This window comes from Microcaecilia unicolor, chromosome 3 (assembly GCF_901765095.1).
Source record: "Microcaecilia unicolor chromosome 3, aMicUni1.1, whole genome shotgun sequence".
NCBI classification, from domain to species: Eukaryota; Metazoa; Chordata; class Amphibia; order Gymnophiona; family Siphonopidae; genus Microcaecilia; species Microcaecilia unicolor.
Window position 1 is genome coordinate 355,063,776 of NC_044033.1, and position 19,452 is coordinate 355,083,227.

Here is a 19,452-nt window from a genome sequence, read left to right on the forward strand (position 1 = left end):
ATGCTGGTCACTCATAAGTAGATGTACTTTGTTTTTTCTTTTTTTTCCTCTGCTGGTTACAAGGAAAGTTTGTTGCGAGTTCATGAGTTTAGCACCCCCAATCATTTTCAAAAGTTAGCTTCTATGGGACTGTGGCTGGTGAGGATTAACTAGGCTGGGAGGGGTTCTTGAGTTAAAGGAGGAGGGATATATAGCTAAGGGAGACTAATGGTGAGAGTGAGTGATTTTGGAGGGGATGAGGGGAGGGAAGAGAGACCAGGAGATGGTTAGCTGCAAGCAAATTATAGGCCAGATTTGCAAAATCTTTCAATTCCCTTGAAAGGAAATGGGAAGACAGCCTTAGTAAGAGCAGGCCCTAAAGGACCTCTGGTAGATTTCTGAAGACCTCTTCCTGCTCCTCAAATCTGGTAGGAGCAAGTTGGTTGGGAGGAGCCTCAGGTGCTCCTAAATCCAAAGAAAAATTTGTCGTCCTGTTGGAATAATGCTATAACCTTCCATAAAACAGCTGGTGAAAAGGCACTGGAACACAGCGACCACACCTCCAAAAGCTAGTCAAAAAAGGTAGGTAGTTTATCTTATAAAGTATCACTTTATGTATATCCTTTCATAACAATGCAAATAATACTGACAAGGAAATAAAGCCAAAATGATTAAATGGCATAAAACCTATTGCTAAAAAAAAGTACCCCTGAAAATGCAGTAAATAAAATATGTTACCTTTTGCTGGTTCTTTAAAAGTAACATTAAGAAGTTTTTCTTCTGATGTCTCACCAGCGATAGCCCAAGTGATTGACTCTCCTTGAGCAGACACATACAAATCATTGGAATGATGTGGAATTTTTACGATGCACTTTTGCTCATCACATTCCTCTGGTTTATACTGTAAAAAGAATGAAAATATTTAGAACTATTCCATTTAAATCTACCATAACGGAACATAAGATTACTAATTCCCTCTCTCTGAATTGGCCCGAATACAATGTCATCAGTTATGCCTTCTTTTATGGAAGAAAACTGCTGCTTTATCATGTAGTTCTCAGTTTTTCCAAACTGAGATAAGATCAACAAAATACAAAAAATAAACAAGCAAAAAGTCACAGATCAATAGGATGTCATCTATATATGGAGAATAAAAAGCAATTTACTATTGATGACAAAATATGGAAATTCAAATCAGATTAGTGACAAATTTCTTTTTCACTTGCATTGTAAATTACTGCATATCTTTTGAATACCATAATGTCTATCCTAATAGCTAAATTTATAAATAAAAGTTTTAGAACGAGGCTAACTCAAAACCAAATGGTCCACCATAATGGTGTTTATGAAGTGATCCAACCTTTATATCTCAATAGACAACACACTGAAAATATAAACTACAGTGGGCATTTGAAATTTAAAAAAGTCTTTATTAACCAGTTTGAGGAGACAAAATAGATCAGATACAACAAGTCATTAAACTGAAAAGAAACAGCACAAGAAATCCCAAAAGAGAACAAGTCACAACAGCAGTTATCCAAACACAACCAAGAAACTTCCATGTAGTATAATTTTTAAAGAACAAAAACTCAACCCCCCCCCCCAAAAAAAAATAATAACCACCCCATCACAGTACCCCTTAAGCTTCCACAAACAGCAATTAAAATGAACATTTTAAAGTAAAAGGTTCCCAAACCTCCTCCCACTTTGACAAAGTGTTACCACTAAGAGCCCTCAGCCTCTCCATTTCACAAATATACCACACCTTATTTAACTACTTTATCAAAGAAGGGACCCGAGGGGACTTCCAAGAAGCAGCCAGTGTAATTCTAGCTGCTGACATGGCATGACGAACCAACAATGACTGAGGCATGGTTAGACCCGGAGGCTTACCCAGAAAAAGGAAATATTCAGGTGACCATTTAATGGGTTTTGAAAGCCAACGCTGTAGTCTACATGGAATCGCTTTCCAAAAAGCACGCACCTTAACACAGGACCACCAGAGATGACCCATAGTACCCCTCTGCCCACAACCTCTCCAACACAAAGGCAATAAAGTTAGAAACATATGATGTAAACATACAGGAGTTAGATACCACCTATACAAGACTAACAGCATTTTCAAGAAAAGGAGTTGAAACAGAAACCCTCAATGAAGCAGTTTCCATATGTGCCCATGCATCATCACCCATTGTGATCCCCAGTTCCCGCTGCCAATGCAAACGATGATCCACAGGAGGCTGCAACTTATTATGCTGATACGCATACAAACAAGAAATAAGACCCCACGAAGAACCTGAATCTTCACACAAATCCTCTAAAAAAGAATCCCCCCTGGTCACCTGTTTCCAAATTGCCTTTGATGAGAGAAAATGTCGAACCTGGACATAAGCGAAACTATCACGCACAGAAATGGAATAAACATCCACCAGAGAATCAAATAGCACCATTTTGCCATACTCAATAAACTTTCCCAGAGTCTCCAATCTCACAGAAAACCAATTAAGAAAAGTGCCCTGTCCTAGTCCTGGTGGAAAGAAAGGATTGTGTAATATAGGAGATAGTCTGGAAAGAACCAATCCAGGCTTATCAAATAAACCATCCCAATAATAAAAGGTAGGCGCTATGGAGGGACATAAAGTACTATCCAAAGAACGGCAGCGCCGAGGAAGCCAAATCAAAGACCGCAACGAACATGAGCCCAACAGAACCTGCTCTATCGCTATCCACTGCTTCTGTGGGTCAGCATGAAACCATTCAATAGCTGCCGAAGCCTGAGCCGCTCTACAATACCAATGAACATTCGGGACTCCAAGTTCACCCTTTTTCCTATCACTATACAACAGCAAACGGGAAAAACAAGGCCGTTTATTGGACCAGACAAAAGAAAGCAAATGATTCTGCAAACCAGAAAGAAATATACGAGGCAAGCGTAAAGGAAGTACCTGGAAAAGATACAAACGATTCATTTTTAAAGTACCAATCCTACCAAACCAAGAAAGATCAACTGAACCCCAACGGTCCAAATCTGAGTATATATCCCGCAGAAGGAGAGGGTAGTTAGCGGCAAACAAGGCGGAGAAACCTGTAGTAAGGGAAATCCCCAGGTACTTTATGCACCGAGACACCCACTTAAAGGAAAAATGAGACTGCAAAGACTGAAGAAGAGAACTAGGAAGATTGACAGCCATAGCCTCTGACTTAGTCATATTGAGCTTAAAACCAGACACGGAAGAATAATCCCCCAAAAGCTTAACAAGATTAGGTACAGAGCGTAAGGGCTTAGTCAAGGAAAGAAGATCATCCGCAAACAATGCCAGCTTGTATTCCTGATCCCCTACTATAATCCCAGAAATATCAGGGCTGGAACCAACAGCACAAGCAAGCGGTTCCATCACCAAAGCAAATAACACAGGTGAGAGAGGACACCCCTGCCGCGTGCCTTGAGTCAAGGGAAACGCAAAGGAATGACCTCCATTGATACGAACACATGCCCTAGGGGACCGATATAAAGCTTGGATCCAACCTCTAAACCCCTCCCCCCCCCCCAAAAAAAAAAAACGTTCCAGAACACTAAACATAAAAGGCCAATGGACTCGATCAAAGGCCTTTTCAGCATCTAACCCTAACACATAGATAAGGCCGATTTGTCAACAAAATGCAGTAAATCGACCATACGATGAACATTATCCTTTGCATGCCTATGAAGCACAATACCTACCTGGTCAGAATGAACAATATCTGGTAGAACCTTCGCTAGATGGTTAGATAAAACTTTGGCCAGGATTTTAACATCAGAGTTAAGGATGGAAATAGGGCGATAGGAGGCACAACACGTCTTATCCGTTCCAGGCTTCTGAATCACCGCAATCCAAGCCTCCATCATAGAGGGAGGTAGATCTTCCCCCTCACAGACAGCATTTAATATCTCAACCAATAGAGGGGCAAGTTCTCCCCTAAAAGATCTGTAAAAGTCATTTGGCAACCCATCCAGCCCAGAAGCCTTTCCAAGGGGCAAATCCTTAATAACCCTAAGAACTTCATCCACCTGAATAGGGCCATCTAATGCTGCAAGTTGTTCTTCCGACAATGAAGGCAAAGCTTGGGCTGACAAAAAGGAAACAATAGCTTCAGGACATAAAGCGTGATCAGCAGAGTATAAAGACTGATAAAAAGATTGAAAACGCTTACGAATCATAGAAGAATTAGTCAGAACATTATTCCTACCATCTGCTATTCTTAAAATAGTTCGATCAAATTTCCGCTGCTGCAACTAGTCGGTGTTTGAAGGCTGAAAAGTATTTAGGCGCAAGCCCAAAAAATATTTAATGGCGACAAAATATTTGCATTTCTACTCTTTTTGGCTATTTTGCACTATTTATTTTTTTTCATTCCTTTATTTTTACTTTTTGTTTTTATTCTGCTTTCCCCTTCCAAGCGCTCTTCCTCCCTCTTTTCCCTGCTTCCAAGAACTCTCTCACTCTTCCCTTACATCTTTAATGATAACTAAACAAAAATTGTGAGCTTTGTTTTGCTGGGAAAGTTTGTGAAATAGAGACTGACTGAGGTAAATTGATTAATTCTGTTTGCCTTAAAAAAAAAAAAAAAAAGCTAGATTATCTCAATACTTTATTTCCCACCCACCCCAGCACATTCCCTAGTAGTCTTTTATTCCAATTCAGAGAACTAGATGGAAATGTTTTGTGAGTCAATTAGATAAGTTTTTTTTTAAATAAAAATGTTCATTTACATGTCTCTAAGCCCCACTAGCAGTATGTTTATTTTTAGAGTTAGATTAGCTTTTTAGTATCCTGTGCAATTCAGAGTTTTGTGTGATATTTTAGTTTTTTTGAACATTGTGGATAATTAGTAATGGTTTCTTTTTAGTTTTTTTAAAAATAGTTTTCCACAATGTTATTAATCTTAATTATTTATATTTTTATAGAGTGTAGTTGACTGGCGCATGAGGTGTTTCTCTTTCTCCCTGGCTCTAATTTTCATTGGCTTTTTTTTTTTTAATGAATTTGAGTTTTTTTCCTGCCTTGTCTTTTGTTAGGGGTATACCGATTTGGTTCATGCTGTGAAAGGCAGTATATTAAATATCAATAAAGTGTGCATATGTTATTTACTTAAGGTTTTAGACTCTTGATATAGGCCCCATTGCCTAAACACGGCCGAGTCACATGAAGATTTTCATTAAAAATATTCCTAGACAATTTTGCTGCCTCCACTGTGTTGTTTGTTTGGTGTTTGTTTGTGGAGTGTGATTCTTCTGTGTTCTGCTTAGCTGAATAACACCACATGCAGGGCAATTATATAACGTCCACACCAAGAGTCACATGCTAATTACATGCATAAATGCCAAAGTTCTACCTAACTGCTATTCTGTAAATACATACATATATACTGCTTATTTCAGAGGTGGGCATAGACAGAGGCAGAATACAGGCAAAGGGTGGGCAGGCATCAGTCATACACATATCTCCAGAACTTAGGCACACTACTTACACCAGCTCTATGGCTGGCTGGCATAAATACACACACCTAACTTCAGACTGCACAGAATACCGCAGCTACTCATATTCGGTAAGGCGAAATATGAGAGCGCCAAACTCCTTAGAGAAAAATTGCATTGGCTTCCACTAAAGGATCGTATTGCCTTCAAAATTTGCACCTTGACCCATAAAATCATCCATGGAAAAGCTCCTTCATGCATGTCAGACCTAATTGACTTACCGGCATGAAACATCAACAGTTCGTCGCGTACCTTCCTGAACCTCCACTACCCTAACTGTAGAGGACTCAAATACAAATCAATACATGCATCTACCTTCAAATACCTGTGCACAAAAGCATGGAACAAACTACCAAACACTATAAAATAACACGTAACTTAAACTTCAGAAAATTACTGAAAACACACTTGTTTGAAAAAACTTACAATAAGAATCCTCCTTAGAACTTGATTATTCTATATCTAAACCAACCACCACTAATCCCTCTAAACTGATTATATTAGCCATATTATCGTATTTTTTTTCTTTTTCATTATGTGTTATGTAAATTATTCCACAGACATATCTTCCTTAATTCTTACATAGTAATATGTTAATTTAGAACAAACCTCTTACTCTGTTCATAACTATATCTTTTGCAATATAATGTAAGCCACATTGAGCCTGCAAATAGGTGAGAAAATGTGCGGTACAAGTGTAGCAAATAAATAAATAAATAAATAAATAAAACTTATAAGCACATATTTTTGCTGTTATGCTAGTATTCTACAAATGAAAGTATACATCTATGTTTTATTATAGAATAAGCTCCAACCAGGTGCTTAATTGTAGAATTACCCCTCCCCCCACCCCCAATATGCACAGTTGCGAGCAGAAACAAAAACTCTCACTGCTAGGTTTGACTGTTGACCCAACTATGTACAAATTAGGGCTCTGTTCTTTGCCACTGAATGCAAAAGATTATATCATGTCATTGTTGTTATACTCATTAAAATCGTTCTATACTCATAAGCTTTGAAACATCAATGGGTTAGAAAATTTATTTTTTATGTAATGGTATGTCAATGGTTATTAACCATTATCAGCTCCTGAAAGAGCACTTTAAGCTATATGTTCTGTTATTTCTGAAGGATCACTGGAAAAACCATGCAAGGTATTTGAAAATAAAATTCTGATCTTGATTAAATAAAAGCATTTTATTATCTAACATTCAGCATGAGCAACTGTTACAATAACAAACCTTATTTCCACTCCTGTCAAAAACGGTGTAGGTGAAATCATCATACATGTCTCTTACAGTTTCCAAACCACTTGCTGGATCTTCCCTTTGATAAGGAGTGACAGGATGCCAAATTTCAACAATAATGTCTGAATCATCCTCTGTAACTTTCAGTTCCGGTGGTCCAATTTTCCCTACAAAAAGTTATATATTTGTTCAACAATGAAATATTAAAACACCTAGTGGTTACTGGATGTAAGAGTAAGAAATCAACACTGCTTACCTGTAACAGATGTTTACCAAGGACAGTAGGATATAAGGCCTCACAACTGAACAACAATATCACCCATGGGTGCCCACCACACTGCTGTGAGTAACAAGCTCTAAGGGCTTTTCAATATAGACTACCATTAATGTGCAGAACATACTACTCGGTGTTGTCAAATGGGGCCACCCTAATTCTATGCTAAGGCAACAGAAGCTGAAATACAGAAGTAGCTAATTCCCAAAGGCGGTAGAGTCAGTAAACTGAATTAGAACTTATCCTGTTAAATGGTAAAGGGTCATGGATTTGATATAACACCTTTCTGTTGTACAACCAAAGAAGTTTACATTTTATTATATGCAGGTACTCTCTCTGTTCCCACGGGACTCCAGAACCTCTCTCTCTTCCATCTACCCCCCCCCCCCCCAATGGGACTCCAGAACCTCCCTCTCTCTCTCCAGCCCCTCTCATGAAACTCCAGCACCTCTCTCCCTCCCCTCCAGCCCCCCCCCCCATGGGACTCCAGCACCTCTCTCCCCTTTCTCCCTCCAGTCCCCTCCATGGGACTCCAGCACCCCTGTCTCTTCCCTTCAGCCCCTCCCCATGGGTCCAGCAGCTCTCATCCTTCCTCCCTGCCTTCAGCCTCTCTTCATGGGGACCAAGCACCTCTGTTCCTTCAGCTATGGCCTTCCCCCCCCTCCCCCCATGGGTCTGGCATCTCTGTATGTCTTCCTTCCGCTTATTTGCAGGTCCAGCACCTCTTACCCTTCCCTCCAGCGCTGCCCCCCACCCCCACCACGGGTTTGGCATTTTGTTTTCCTCTCCCCTCCTGCTGCGGTCTCTGTACCTTATGCAGCCTCAACAAGGATCCCCACAGGCCTACTCCGGGCCTTTCCTCTGCTAGTCCTGCATTCTGATGTAACTTCTTGTTTTTGTGAAACAGGAAGTTAAATCAGAAGACTGGATCCAGCAGAGGGAAGGTCCTGGTGCAGGGCTGTGGGTATCCTCGTCACGGCTACATAAGGTAGAGAGATGTGGCAGGGAGGGGGAGGGAAGAAGGAAGACATACAGAGATGCCAGACCTGCAGTAATCGAGGTTTGCTTTTTTACTGCGCAGGAACAAGGCTTTTTACCGTTCCTAAGGGGCAGTAAAAAGTTTTGCTCCAGCACTAGAGGGAAATGTGGTAAGGTGGTAGCAGACTCAGTAATGGGGGGGGGGGGGGGGAATTCAGGAACAGCTGCAGGGTAGAGGGTAGAGCAGGAACTACATGAGTGAAGTGGGAAAGCAGAGACTGGCAGCTTATGATTGACTGGGAAAGGACAATGTACATAGAACAGGAAGATGGGCTGGGAAGGGCAACACACTATGTAGACAATGGGTACAAAGAAGAAAATTACAGAATGGGAAGGAAAATATGGTAACAACATAAGAACTAGGCTGGGGGAGTAAAATAAGATAGGAACAGTGAAACATAGTGCAAGATGAAGTGGACAAATGGCATGGAAGGAGAGGTAAATAAATGGTGACTGGGAAGGAGAAGAGGATGATGGAAGGGGAGGATAGTGAAAGGTGGTGATTAGAACGGGAGTATCAGTGTGAGGATGGTTAAACCCATGAACAGATAGAGGGGGCATAGAAAAAGAGGTGGCATCGGAAAACAGAAGTGGACTAAAATAAGATTAAAAAGTGACAGATCAATATTCAGATGTAGGGGAAGACAAAGAAAAAAAATTACAGTGGACCCTGCAAAAAGGATTTAAAAATCAATTGACAACGGGGGGGGGGGGGGGGGGGGGTAGCGTACTACCAATGTACACCCCCTCCCCCCACAGTGAGTCCAGCATTTCTTTCTCTTCTCCCCCAGTTCCCTTGCTCTTCTCTCCTCAACCACCCCGTGAGTTCAGCATTTCTTCTTCTTCTCCTCTCAGCCATCCCTCAAACCCACAGACTTCTTGATCTTCTCCCCTCAGGCCCCTCCCTCCCACCCATGTATGCAGCACTTCTTCCTCATCCTCCCCCATGTGAATGCATCAGAGGCACAGCACACGAAAAGCTCCTGGTCGGCTCAGGTAGTGTGTGCTGGGTGCCACTGCCAGAAAAGAAATGAGGTTTGTCGGACCAGGGCGGGAGAAGGATGAGGGAGAACTGAAAGAGGTCTGGGGGTCTGAGGGAGGGAACTAAATGGAAGAGAGCATGCTACAACCTTTTCAAATTAAAAAAAAAAAAAAAAAAAAAGAAGCTGTGTGTGTGCCTACCCTGCGACATCTTCCAGGTGCTCCGCTGCTCTAGTTACTTGTTACCTGCACTAGCCACTGTAGGAAAGAAGATACTGGGCTTAAATGGATATTTGGTCTGCTCCTGTATGGCAATTCCTATATTCTAATACCATTCAAGCCTACTCTCTTATCAAGCCGGAAAATTCTAGAACTCCTTACCAACGTCTATGCTCAACCTGAACTGCTATACTCAATTCAGTAAAGCCTTAAAATCCACATTTAAGAAATATGTAATGCCAAATTCTACATAAAAACTGTTTTCCTAACATGACCAATTAAATATGTTAAACGTTAAACTTGAAGATCTGTTTCTTTGTAATAATGCAGTAGACACGACCAGTTAAAAAAGTGAACTGGAAAACCTGTTCCATATACCTTTGTATTAGACTAATGTTAACTTGTTGCCATTAGGTAACGATGTTCTTTTTGTTTTACTATGTTAACTGACATTCCAGTGTAATTGTTACTGGTTTCTTTGTTCTGTAACCCACTTCGAACCTCTAAATATGTGAGTGGAATACAAGTCCCTGGTAAAGTTATGATTTTTTTTTTGTCTTTGTGCTTGAGGGAAGAGGGGTAGTAATTTGAGATTATGAGTTAGCACACCCAACTGTTTTCAAATTTGACTTCTATAACAATGTAGGTGACTTAAATGGCCAGGAAGGAGACTGCTTTAGTCTGACAAGGCTAGAGGACCATGTGGGCCTTGATAAGGGGAACAGTGGTGCCGAACCTGCAAGAGCAAACAGGGCCATGGAGGGGGGGCCTCAGCCCTGGTGATTACTCCTGGGAAATTCTGTATGACTGGCTATATACTTTCAATATATTGGTTGTTGAGTAATTTTTTTTTTAATGCACTACTGAATTTTATATTCTGTACACAGAATTTTATGTTTTTTTGCACAGAATTCATCCAAGAATAAGCTCAATGCTTCAGCTGAGGTGTGAAGTTGCCCTGAATATAGAGTAAATCAAGCTCTGTGTAGTGTCTGACTGACTAAGCATCACTTATGCCAGTGGTCTCTGCTAATTCTTAAGTCAAGGTTATTTTGGGCCCAAAAGGGCTGAAGAGTTGATTTATCTTCCTACATGAGGCCACAACACCAACCAATGTGTGCAGGCATCCATCTCCACCAGAACACCTGGCCTTGGTCACACATGCAGAACATATACTGTATATACTCGAATATAAGCCCATCTGAATATAAGCCAAGATAACATTTTTCCCCTAAAGGGATAAAAATGTTAATCCGAACATAAGCCAAGGGCTTATATTCAAGTATTCCTCTTATTTTTTGTCCCTCCTCCTCCTCCCGTGGTGACCAGCATCTCTCTCTCTCTCTCTGTTACCGTCCTCCTTCCCGCGACATCAAATACTTCTCTCTCATTCCCTCACCTACCCCCTCCCCCACAAAGTGACCGGCATTTCTCCTTACCTATAAGCCTGGATGCTGACACAGGCACAGAAGTAACTGCAAGCAGGGCCGGTCCGGGACCTTGGGCATCTGTACATGCTCAAGGCCTGCTGGTCGAGGGGAGCCAGCAGGCCTCAAGCATGTACAGATACTCAATGTCCCGGACTGGCCCTGCTTTTACTTCTGTGCCTGAGTCAGTATTAGCATCCAGGCTTACAGGTAAGGAGAAATGCCAGTCAACTGTGGGGATGGAGGGGAGACATGCCAACTATAAGTTGATATTCCAATTTTGGGGTTTGTTTTAGGTTCAAAAATCTCAGCTTATAGTTAGGTATATACAGTATATCCCCTCTTCAAATAATGACCCCAAATTAAAAGTACTAAACCAGGCAAAAACTAAAGCCCTAAGATGCCAGGTTCTGCATGCTGTGCAACACCAGGAAAAAAGAAATGAATGACCTACTGTATAGCGTTAAATATAAAAACAGCATATTTCAATTCTCAAAACTGATATATTTCAATCATTTAACTGAAAATAAAACCAGTTTTCTTAACTGTTGTCTGGTGATTTTATTTCTCTAATCATCTGGCTCTGTTTCCTTCTGGTCTGTGCTCTTAATTCTATTTCCAGGGCCTCTTGTCCATTTGCTATTTATTTACTTGCTTCCTTTCTTCTTCACTTTCTGCCCCACATCCATCTTTGGCACTGACCTTTCACATTCAGCTTTCTTCTGTTTTTATGCCTCCTTCTCAAATCTATCAAGTTTCCCCATCTCTGCTCCTCCTCTCCAATCTATATGCAGCAGATCCTCCCCTTCCCCTCCCCTCCATCCATATGCAGCGCTTCCTCCCTCTCGTATGCTCCTTCACCTTCCATTATCTTTTGCTGTGTTGCTGTCCCTCCCCATGTCAGGCTTCTCCCTTCCCTCTTTCCTTTCTCCAGCACATTTCCCCCTCCTATGATTCATCCTTCTGCGAGTCCAGCATTCAGCACCTCTTTCCCCATCCCTCCCATGGCTCAGGCATCTTTCCCTGCCTCCCTCTCCCTCCATCCCAGCTGGCAGTCCTCAAGCTCACTGTATTTGCCAACAGCGATTATGCCAGACTGCTCCAGCAGGCCCCAAAGCCTTCCCCCTAGAGCATCCTGCCCACGCAGCAACAGGAAGTTATGACAGAGGGAAGGTCCCTGGGGCTTGCCAGAGTAACCTGGCATGCTGCCGGCAAAGATAGCAAGTTTGGTGAAGGCTGTGGTGGAGGAAAAGGGAGGTAGGGAGAGATGCGCCTTTCCTGCAGAAGTGGTGAAAGGAAGCGGAGAAGGGCCTAACATTAGCAGAAAGACTTACCTGGGCCTCTGCAGTGTTCTTCAATGCAAGGTCCATGGCCTACATCCAGCCTGGGGGGGGGGGGGGGGGGGGTGAAGAGAAGAAGAATGGCGTGGGCCACCTCAGAGGCCACTAGTGAATTGCGGGCCTTGCATTGAAGCCTGGCCTATAGGATGACACTACAACACCTGATGATATAAACAGCACTGTGTCAAAGAGTTATATAAGTTAAAGGTACTACAAAACTAACAGATTCTTTTAAGATCAAAGCTAAATTTGTAAATATGTATTGCAGGACTTACCATCCGTTCGCAGTGAAAAGCCTCTTCTGACAGTATAACTGGACTCCTTTGATTCGACTACTGCTTTAACCATGACATTATAGAAACTGTCTGGATCCATAACTTGATGAGAAATGTCACAAAAATACTGTGTAATATTTTCGCAGGTCTTAATATGCACCGGTTTTTTTTCCCTAAAATAATCAAGGAAGCAAAGCATCATACCATTATAATAGTGGAACATTTAATCATATAAAGATTTTGCACCACTGAAAACCAGCATAATGTTCTAAACAAAACCTATAAAATGGCCACCTAAAACTCCCCTCAAGCATTAAGCAAATTTTGCAGAAACTCCTGGGAGGTGCTTGTTTGTGTTCCTTCATTTTTATAACGGTTCTGGATAAATCAGACTCGTCGCATACAGCAAATTAATATTACAAAAACACATTGATGATATAATGCTACTGGCAGAGGATAATCAAAATGTTATTACGGATATTTCTTGAAGTTTAACTAGTGCTGGTTTTGGTTGCAGCACCACCTGAAAAACCTGAGAACCTACAGGTTTTCTAAACTCATGAGTATAAAATACAAAGAGGCATATTTTCAAAGCACTTAGCCTTCCAAAGTTCCATAGAAACCTATGGAACTTTGGAAGGCTAAGTGCTTTGAAAATGAGCCCGAAAGACATATACAGTGTTGTTTGAAGCATTCATTCTTGTATTGGGTTCCACTTACTGGAAAGCGACATTAAGGAAATTCTGATGGGGAGGGGAGGGAGGTGGAATTTGTACATTGTTCTAATAGTCTATCCTGGTGAATATACACAACATGAATCAGGTCAGAAAGATTACAGCCAGAGTATTCCTGGTATGCAGTCCTGAAAAGTTAGAAGCACAATAGTGAGGAATATACCAAACAAAAGAGAAGAGCCAAACAGTCTTGTATTCTAAAGATTTCTTAGTTTATTCAAATCCAACACGTAAAAATAATCATGTTTTAGCAATGATGCCTGCATCAGGAATCATGCAGTCCTTGAAAAACATCATTCAGCATTCATTTTGTTTGTAATGAACGCTGCCAGCTTATAAGTTGACGCACTGCTACGGAGTCAATTGTGGTTTGGAGTTTGACAAATAGAAGCTCACTACAATTCCTGAGCAACATTTTTCAAGAACTGCATGGCTCCTGACTCAGGCATCATTGCCAAAATGTGGCTGTGTCGAGTCTGATCCTTTAGGTCATTGTTATTTTTACCTGTTGGATTCAAATAAAAGAATCTTTTAAAACAAGGCTACTTGACTCTTCTCTTTCATTTGGTACATTCCTCATTACTGTGCTTCTTGGAAGACGTTGTGAGGATTCCTTCCTTCTTTGTACTGTCCTGACAAATTATCCATGCTCAGGACAGGTAAAATATATGCAAATGTTTAAACCTACATGTAATCTTGGACCACTACGCTGAAGTGAGGAGTTGGCATTGTGCGACTATAGTTCCAGTACAGCATAGTTTTGAAGTTATAGGATTCTATCATCAGCTGAGTAGGTGCAGGCACTAAAAAGACATAGGAGAAACAAAGCAATCCTAATTAAGTGTCTTAATTTCAAGAATTGGCATTTGTTGGTTACAGTAAGAAATGCAACAGGAAGTTGAACATTGTCTGAAAAAGTAAAACTTACTTATTTGATGTACAGTATGTTACTTGAGTGAGCAGCAATGTTTTATAGCACTTAAAGCTCTGGGCATCCAAGTCATCACTACACAGAAATTTGAGGCAGGCACAGAACATACATACTGTGCACAGAGGTGACATTTAGCCACTACACATTAGGGATGTTTATTCTTCATTTGAGGTGGCATTTCCCAAGTCATTTCAAGTTTTTTTGTTTGTTTGGTTTGCTTTACCTCAAAACAGGAAAAAGTTATTTCGCTGTGTCATTAATGGTGCACAGTAATGATCAGTAGGCACTTATTTTTTCACTAGGTGCCTACTGAATAATTCTTAATGTGCACATATTAAAGCACAGTGCACACTACTGAGCTAGATAAAGTATGCACCATGAAGTAAACTGCCTTCAAACAAATGTTTATAAAACCCTACAAAATATTTTGCCTGCATACCCTATTATATCAGGTGTATATATATTTTTCTTTATATTGTTACTATGTAAGCCGCATTGAGCCTGCCATGTGTGGGAAAGTGTGGGGTACAAATGTAATAAATAAATAAATAGTATACATGCAAAATATACACTGAGGCACATTTTCAAAGCACTTAGCCTTCCAAAGTTCCATAGGTTTCTATGGAACTTTGGAAGGCTAAGTGCTTTGAAAATAAGCCTCAATATATTACAATTGCAAATATAGCGAATGCTACATACCTGTAGAAGGTATTCTCCGAGGACAGCAGGCTGATTGTTCTCACTGATGGGTGACGTCCACGGCAGCCCCTCCAATCGGAAACTTCACTAGCAAAGTCCTTTGCTAGTCCTCGCGCGCATGCGCGGCCGTCTTCCCGCCCGAAACTGGCTCGAGCCGGCCAGTCCAGTATGTAGCAAGACAATACACTTCAAGGGAAGACACAACTCCAAAGGGGAGGCGGGCGGGTTTGTGAGAACAATCAGCCTGCTGTCCTCGGAGAATACCTTCTACAGGTATGTAGCATTCGCTTTCTCCGAGGACAAGCAGGCTGCTTGTTCTCACTGATGGGGTATCCCTAGCCCCCAGGCTCACTCAAAACAACAACCAAGGTCAATTGGGCCTCGCAACGGCGAGGACATAACTGAGATTGACCTAAAAAATTTACCAACTAACTGAGAGTGCAGCCTGGAACAGAACAAACAGGGCCCTCGGGGGGTGGAGTTGGATCCTAAAGCCCAAACAGGTTCTGAAGAACTGACTGCCCGAACCGACTGTCGCGTCGGGTATCCTGCTGCAGGCAGTAATGAGATGTGAATGTGTGGACAGATGACCACGTCGCAGCTTTGCAAATTTCTTCAATGGAGGCTGACTTCAAGTGGGCTACCGACGCAGCCATGGCTCTAACATTATGAGCCGTGACATGACCCTCAAGAGCCAGCCCCGCCTGGGCGTAAGTGAAGGAAATGCAATCTGCTAGCCAATTGGATATGGTGCGTTTCCCTACAGCCACTCCCCTCCTATTGGGATCAAAAGAAACAAACAATTGGGCGGACTGTCTGTGGGGCTGTGTCCGCTCCAGGTAGAAGGCCAATGCTCTCTTGCAGTCCAATGTGTGCAGCTGACGTTCAGCAGGGCAGGAATGAGGACGGGGAAAGAATGTTGGCAAGACAATTGACTGGTTCAGATGGAACTCCGACACGACCTTTGGCAAGAACTTAGGGTGAGTGCGGAGGACTACTCTGTTGTGATGAAATTTGGTGTAAGGGGCCTGGGCTACCAGGGCCTGAAGCTCACTGACTCTACGAGCTGAAGTAACTGCCACCAAGAAAATGACCTTCCAGGTCAAGTACTTCGGATGGCAGGAATTCAGTGGCTCAAAAGGAGGTTTCATCAGCTGGGTGAGAACGACATTGAGATCCCATGACACTGTAGGAGGCTTGACAGGGGGCTTTGACAAAAGCAAACCTCTCATGAAGCGAACAACTAAAGGCTGTCCTGAGATCGGCTTACCTTCCACTTGGTAATGGTATGCACTGATTGCACTAAGGTGAACCCTTACAGAGTTGGTCTTCAGACCAGACTCCGACAAGTGCAGAAGGTATTCAAGCAGGGTCTGTGTAGGACAAGAGCGAGGATCTAGGGCCTTGCTGTCACACCAGACGGCAAACCTCCTCCAATGAAAGAAGTAACTTCTCTTAGTGGAGTCTTTCCTGGAAGCAAGCAAGATGCGGGAGACACCCTCTGACAGACCCAAAGAGGCAAAGTCTACGCCCTCAACATCCAGGCCGTGAGAGCCAGAGACCGGAGGTTGGGATGCAGAAGAGCCCCTTCGTCCTGCGTGATGAGGGTCGGAAAACACTCCAATCTCCACGGTTCTTCGGAGGATAACTCCAGAAGAAGAGGGAACCAGATCTGACGCGGCCAAAAAGGAGCAATCAGAATCATGGTGCCTCGGTCTTGCTTGAGTTTCAACAAAGTCTTCCCCACCAGAGGGATGGGAGGATAAGCATACAGCAGGCCCTCCCCCCAATCCAGGAGGAAGGCATCCGATGCCAGTCTGCCGTGGGCCTGAAGCCTGGAACAGAACTGAGGGACTTTGTGGTTCACTCGAGATGCGAAGAGATCTACCAAGGGGGTGCCCCACACCTGGAAGATCTGTCGTACCACACGGGAACTGAGCGACCACTCGTGAGGTTGCATAATCCTGCTCAACCTGTCGGCCAGACTGTTGTTTACGCCTGCCAGATATGTGGCTTGGAGCACCATGCCTTGACGGCGAGCCCAGAGCCACATGCTGACGGCTTCCTGACACAGGGGGCGAGATCCGGTGCCCCCCTGCTTGTTGACATAGTACATGGCAACCTGATTGTCTGTCTGAATTTGGATAATTTGGTGGGACAGCCGATCTCTGAAAGCCTTCAGAGCGTTCCAGATCGCTCGCAACTCCAGAAGATTGATCTGTAGATCGCGTTCTTGGAGGGACCACTTTCCTTGGGTGTGAAGCCCATCGACATGAGCTCCCCATCCCAGGAGAGACGCATCCGTGGTCAGCACTTTTTGTGGCTGAGGAATTTGGAAGGGACGTCCCAGAGTCAAATTGGAGCAAATCGTCCACCACAACAGGGATTCGAGAAAACTCGTGGACAGGTGGATCACGTCCTCTAGACCCCCCGCGGCCTGATACCACTGGGAGGCTAGGGTCCATTGAGCAGATCTCATGTGAAGGCGGGCCATGGGAGTCACATGAACTGTGGAGGCCATATGGCCCAGCAATCTCAACATCTGCCGAGCTGTGATCTGCTGGGACGCTCGCACCCGTGAGACGAGGGACAACAGGTTGTTGGCCCTCGTCTCTGGGAGATAGGCGCGAGCCGTCCGAGAATCCAGCAGGGCTCCGATGAATTCGAGTTTCTGCACTGGGAGAAGATGGGACTTTGGGTAATTTATCACAAACCCCAGTAGCTCCAGGAGGCGAATAGTCATCTGCATGGACTGCAGGGCTCCTGCCTCGGATGTGTTCTTCACCAGCCAATCGTCGAGATATGGGAACACGTGCACCCCCAGCCTGCGAAGCGCCGCTGCTACCACAGCTAGGCACTTTGTGAACACCCTGGGCGCAGAGGCGAGCCCAAAGGGTAGCACACAGTACTGGAAGTGGTGTGTGCCCAGCTGAAATCGCAGATACTGTCTGTGAGCTGGCAGTATCGGGATGTGTGTGTAGGCATCCTTCAAGTCCAGAGAGCATAGCCAATCGTTTTGCTGAATCATGGGGAGAAGGGTGCCCAGGGAAAGCATCCTGAACTTTTCTTTTACGAGATATTTGTTCAGGGCCCTTAGGTCTAGGATGGGACGCATCCCCCCTGTTTTCTTTTCCACAAGGAAGTACCTGGAATAGAATCCCAGCCCTTCTTGCCCGGATGGCACGGGCTCGACCGCATTGGCGTTGAGAAGGGCGGAGAGTTCCTCTGCAAGTACCTGCTTGTGCTGGAAGCTGTAGGACTGAGCTCCCGGTGGGCAATTTGGAGGTTTTGAGGCCAAATTGAGGGTGTATCCTTGCCGGACTATTTGAAGAACCCACTGATCGGAGGTTATGAGAGGCCACCTTTGGTGAAAAGCTTTCAACCTCCCTCCGACTGGCAGGTCGCCCGGCACTGACACTTGGATGTCGGCTATGCTCTGCTGGAGCCAGTCAAAAGCTCGCCCCTTGCTTTTGCTGGGGAGCCGCGGGGCCTTGCTGAGGCGCACGCTGCTGACGAGAGCGAGCGCGCTGGGGCTTAGCCTGGGCCGCAGGCTGTCGGGAAGGAGGATTGTACCTACGCTTGCCAGAAGTATAGGGAACAGTCTTCCTTCCCCCGAAAAATCGTCTACCTGTAGAGGTAGAAGCTGAAGGCTGCCGGCGGGCGAACTTGTCGAATGCGGTGTCCCGCTGGTGGAGAGACTCTACCACCTGTTCGACTTTTTCGCCAAAAATGTTATCCGCACGGCAAGGCGAGTCCGCAATCCGCTGCTGGATTCTATTCTCCAGGTCGGCGGCACGCAGCCATGAGAGCCTGCGCATCACCACACCTTGAGCAGCGGCCCTGGACGCAACATCAAAAGTGTCATAAACTCCTCTGGCCAGGAATTTTCTGCACGCCTTCAGCTGCCTGACCACCTCCTGAAAAGGCTTGGCTTGCTCAGGGGGAAGAGCATCAACCAAGCCCGCCAACTGCCGCACATTATTCCGCATGTGTATGCTCGTGTAGAGCTGGTAAGACTGAATTTTGGCCACGAGCATAGAGGAATGGTAGGCCTTCCTCCCAAAGGAGTCTAAGGTTCTAGAGTCTTTGCCCGGGGGCGCCGAAGCATGCTCTCTAGAACTCTTAGCCTTCTTTAGGGCCAAATCCACAACTCCAGAGTCGTGAGGCAACTGGGTGCGCATCAGCTCTGGGTCCCCATGGATCCGGTACTGGGACTCGATCTTCTTGGGGATGTGGGGATTAGTTAGCGGTTTCGTCCAGTTCGCAAGCAATGTCTTTTTTAGGACATGATGCAAGGGAACCGTGGACGCTTCCTTAGGTGGAGAAGGATAGTCCAGGAGCTCAAACGTTTCAGCCCTGGGCTCGTCCTCCACAACCACCGGGAAGGGGATGGCCGTAGACATCTCCCGGACAAAGGAAGCAAAAGACAGACTCTCGGGAGGAGAAAGCTGTCTTTCAGGAGAGGGAGTGGGATCAGAAGGAAGACCCTCAGACTCCTCGTCAGAGAAATATCTGGGATCTTCTTCTTCTTCCCACGAGGCCTCACCCTCGGTGTCAGACACAAGTTCACGGACCTGCGTCTGCAACCGCGCCCGGCTCGACTCCGTGGAGCCACGTCCACGATGGGGGCGTCGAGAGGTAGACTCCCTCGCCCGCATCGGCGAAGCTCCCTCCGCCGACGTAGTCGGGGAGCCTTCCTGGGAGGTGGCCGCAGTCGGCTGAATGCTGGACCCCCTACTGAAAAAGCCAGATGGAGCTGCTGCTCCACATTCTTTTCATGGAGCTCCCCGAGG

The 19,452-nt window shown here is 44.4% G+C and overlaps 1 protein-coding gene across 1 annotated transcript in view; it reads right to left on the reverse strand.

Annotated features, from left to right (window-relative positions):
* Nucleotides 1–19,452, reverse strand: part of IFNGR1 (interferon gamma receptor 1) — a 68,519-nt gene that overhangs the window by 12,693 nt on the left and 36,374 nt on the right. Inside the window, exons 2-5 of the mRNA XM_030198519.1 lie at nt 13,718–13,832; nt 12,296–12,468; nt 6,736–6,908; nt 718–880 (exon numbers count right to left, since the gene is read on the reverse strand). Coding sequence (XP_030054379.1) covers nt 718–880; nt 6,736–6,908; nt 12,296–12,468; nt 13,718–13,832 — 624 coding nt within the window. The remainder of the gene's footprint in view (nt 1–717; nt 881–6,735; nt 6,909–12,295; nt 12,469–13,717; nt 13,833–19,452) is intronic.